At 50.2% G+C, this 3516-nt stretch overlaps 1 protein-coding gene across 1 annotated transcript in view; it reads right to left on the bottom strand.

Annotated features, from left to right (window-relative positions):
• The window catches only part of RUNX1 (runt related transcription factor 1), a 189516-nt gene that overhangs the window by 38362 nt on the left and 147638 nt on the right, over positions 1-3516 (bottom strand). The window contains exon 6 of the mRNA XM_027701767.1: positions 307-498. Coding sequence (XP_027557568.1) covers positions 307-498 — 192 coding nt within the window. The remainder of the gene's footprint in view (positions 1-306; positions 499-3516) is intronic.

The following is a 3516-nucleotide window of genomic DNA, read 5'->3' as shown; positions in this document are numbered from 1 at the left end:
CATCATCATCATCATCATCATCATCATCATCATGGCGAGGTTTCGCCAACGAAGATTTGGGAAAGGTTTTATGAGATATCCTCCAAATCCTTCTCCTGGAAGGCTGTTACACCACACTTTGGAGCAGGAATGGCTTTTCAAAACACACACACCCGTGTCAGGAAGCCCCTCTTTACACTCATCAAAAGCTGAAAAGTATCCAAGGAAGGCCCAGAAGACCCGGAGGGACGGGGGGGTCAGCGGTTGGCAGGGATGGGGAAGCGGAGGCAGGCGAGCAGGGGGGAGGGAGGATTTTCGGGTACTTACCCTGGATCTGACTCTGAGGCTGAGGGTTAAAAGCAGTGGAGTGGTTCAAGGAGGCCCGTGGGTTGGGTGTGGGGGCTGGGTGGTGTGGGCTGACCCTCATGGCCGTGCGACGCAGCTGCTCCAGCTCGCTCAGGCGCTCGGAAAAGGACAAACTGCCGGGCTTTGTCTGCTCATCTATTTTCTGACGGTGTCCTATTGTGGGGAGGGGGGGGAAAAACAGCAGAAAATCTCACTGGTACACGAGGTCTGTTGATTTGGTTTATTCTTTTTTTTTTTCCCCTTGTTTTTTTTAACCCCTGTTAAAGTCTCTACTCTGGGACCATCTGAAATTTAGAGCTGCGACCACTTCTCTGCAGGAACAGGATGCACGAGGCATGATTTGCAATTGGTCCTGAAGAACCAGATCTACTGAAAATTTTAGTGCCTCCCTGCACCTCCCACGAGGAGAGAAGGGGTTTCTAAAAGGAGAAATTGTAGTTTTCTGAGTGGTTGTGTTTTGTCTGAAAACCCTCTCGCGCCGGGACAAACTGTGGGAGGGGGAGGGCTTGAACTTGGAAATTGGATTTCTGAGGGTCTCAAACCACCACAGTGACCCCCTGTGCTAAACCTGCACTGGAATAACTCCTCAAAAATCCAACCCCAGATTGTCACAAGGCACCATAATCAGACAAGTGCTGCAGGGCTATAAAATAAACCCAAGCAAGTCCTATTTTTGGATTATTTTGCAGTGGCTTTGCGGGCAGGAATAGGAAAGAAAAACCGGAAGAAGTGGAAGAGTTGAAATCATAAATCTGCATCGGGAGCTTCAGGAATGTGAGGTCCCACCAGACATCCAGCCCCAAGAGAGTAAATGCTGCTTTTGCAGCACCAGTCAGTGCAGAGGAGTCTTGGAATCAGAGGGTCCAGAGCTCCCTGGAGCAGCGTTTGGAGCACAGTCCCCAGGAAGATCCAGAGCTGAGAGGGGACAGGGAAGGTGCTGGAGAGCCCAAGCTGCAGGACAACGTTGGGAACATCCAAATTCAGCTGGAATGACTAAGGGAACACATTTCTACTCATTCCCTGGAGCTGCTCTCTGCACTGGGATCCTCTGGGTGACAACCAGCAGCCACAGGGACAGCACAGGGGGAGCACAGGAGGGATGTCCCAGCTGCTGGAGCACTTTCTCCCCAGGAAAAGCACAAATTATAAATCCTTTTCCCATTCTCTTAAGAGCTGATCTGTGGTCAGAACTGTGCAAAGCATTTTGGTGTCCCTTGGTTTCCAGCTTTGTGAGATATCCTTCAAATCCTTCTCCTGGAAGGCTGTGGCACCACAGCTTTGGGGTAGGAATGGAAACCTCCCCCAGCAGGGTTGTGTTTGGTGGGATGTTGGAAATAGGGAGGGGCAGCTCTGTTCCCAAATAGGGCTTTTCCTTCTGAAAGGTCGCAGAAAGTCCCAAATCAAACAGGTTCTGCTTTCTAAGGTGCTCTCTCCAAATGCAGGGCAGGGTAAAAGAATCATCATGGAATCATGGAATGGTTTGGGTGGGAAGGGACCCCAAAGATCATCTATTTTCACCCCCTGCCATGGGCAGGGACACCTTCCACCAGACGAGGTTGCTCCAACCTGGCCTTGGACACTTCCAGGGATCCAGGGGCAGCCACAGCTTCTCTGGGAATTCTATCCCAGACCTTCACCACCCTCACAGTCAAGAATTCCTTCCCAATATCCCATCTATCCCTGCCCTCTGGCAGCTTGAAGCCATTCCCCCTTGTCCTGTCCCTCCAGCCCTTGGAAATAGTCTCTCTCCATCTTTCCTGAAGCTCCTTCAGGTCCTGCAAGGCCACAATCAGGTCACCCCAAAGCTTCTCTTCTCCAGGCTGAACCATCCCAGCTCTCCCAGCCTTTCCAAAGGGACTGACTGGAATGAGCCTATGAGGACATTCCCTGACCCCAACTGGATTTAGTCAATGGAGTAGCATCCCCAGCTCCAAAAATATCATTTTCACACCTTCTGCTTGGGGACCTTCTTGCAGGTGGATACCACTGTCCCTCCTTTTCCCCAAACCCAACCCATTTCTGCAGCTTGGATTTGCCTCAGGAAATCAGCTGCCCTGTGAATATTCATGGTTTATCCCTTCCCTTCTTCCCACTGGACACTGTCACCCTGTCAGGAATGCAATGTCAGTGATAAATCTCCAGCCCAGAGGTCAAACATCTTTTTTTGTTTTTTTTTTTTTCTACTTGTTCCCTTGAAGAAAGGAGGGAACTTGGGACAGGATGAGGTGGAATGGCTTTAAACTGAAAGAGGGCAGGTTAAGATCAGATGTCAGGAAGAAATCCTTCCCTGAGAGGGTGGGGAAGCCCTGGGATAGAATTCCCAGAGAAGCTGTGGCTGCCCCTGGATCCCTGGAAGTGTCCAAGGCCAGGTTGGAGCACCCTGGGCTGGTGGAAGGTGTCGCTGCCCATGGCAGGGAGTGGCACTGGATTATTTTAAGATCCCTTCCAACCCAAACCATTCCATGATTCCACAATTTGATGTCTGTCTGCTCCTGATTTTCCTTTCCCTGTTGGAAGAGCTGCCCTCTGCAGCTTCCTTGGCATCTCCAACCTCCCTGCAGGGAGGTGCCCAGTGCTGTTCCTCCCTCAACTCACAGAAAAACTGGCACAAAACTCCTAAAAACAACCCACTGTGCCCTATTCCACACCCCCCCCAGCACTGAATCCATCAGCATTCCCAAAAAATCCAGCTTCCAATGCTGGATAAGCAGCAAAAGTCCTCTGGAGAGCCCAGTAGGCCCCTTCCTCCACAGAGCCCTCTTTCAAGCCACCCCAACAGCTCCATTTTATGCACTACAGGGAAAAATGTGCATTTAAAAGCGGCTCCCAGTAGCTGCATTTCTAAAATTAAATTTTATAACTCGGCTCCTGGTTCCAAATGGCAGTGGCTCGGCCTTTCTTCCTGCTGCCAGGGCCCTTTGGCACGGCTTGAACGGGCTCAGATTCCACCCTGTGCTGTAAATTATCCCGAGGGGAGGAGGGGGAGGAATTAAAATGTAAAAAGACATGTTATATAGTAGCGGTTTCGTCATTAAAGAGACCCATTAGGGCTTCAAAAAAGAAAGAAAAGAAAAGGAAAGGAAAGGAAAGGAAAGGAAAGGAAAGGAAAGGAAAGGAAAGGAAAGGAAAGGAAAGGAAAGGAAAGGAAAGGAAAGGAAAGGAAAGGAAAGG

This window comes from Neopelma chrysocephalum, unplaced genomic scaffold (assembly GCF_003984885.1).
Source record: "Neopelma chrysocephalum unplaced genomic scaffold, ASM398488v2 Primary Assembly neopelma1_166, whole genome shotgun sequence".
Taxonomy (NCBI): domain Eukaryota; kingdom Metazoa; phylum Chordata; class Aves; order Passeriformes; family Pipridae; genus Neopelma; species Neopelma chrysocephalum.
This window is presented reverse-complemented; position numbering and strand designations above follow the sequence as displayed.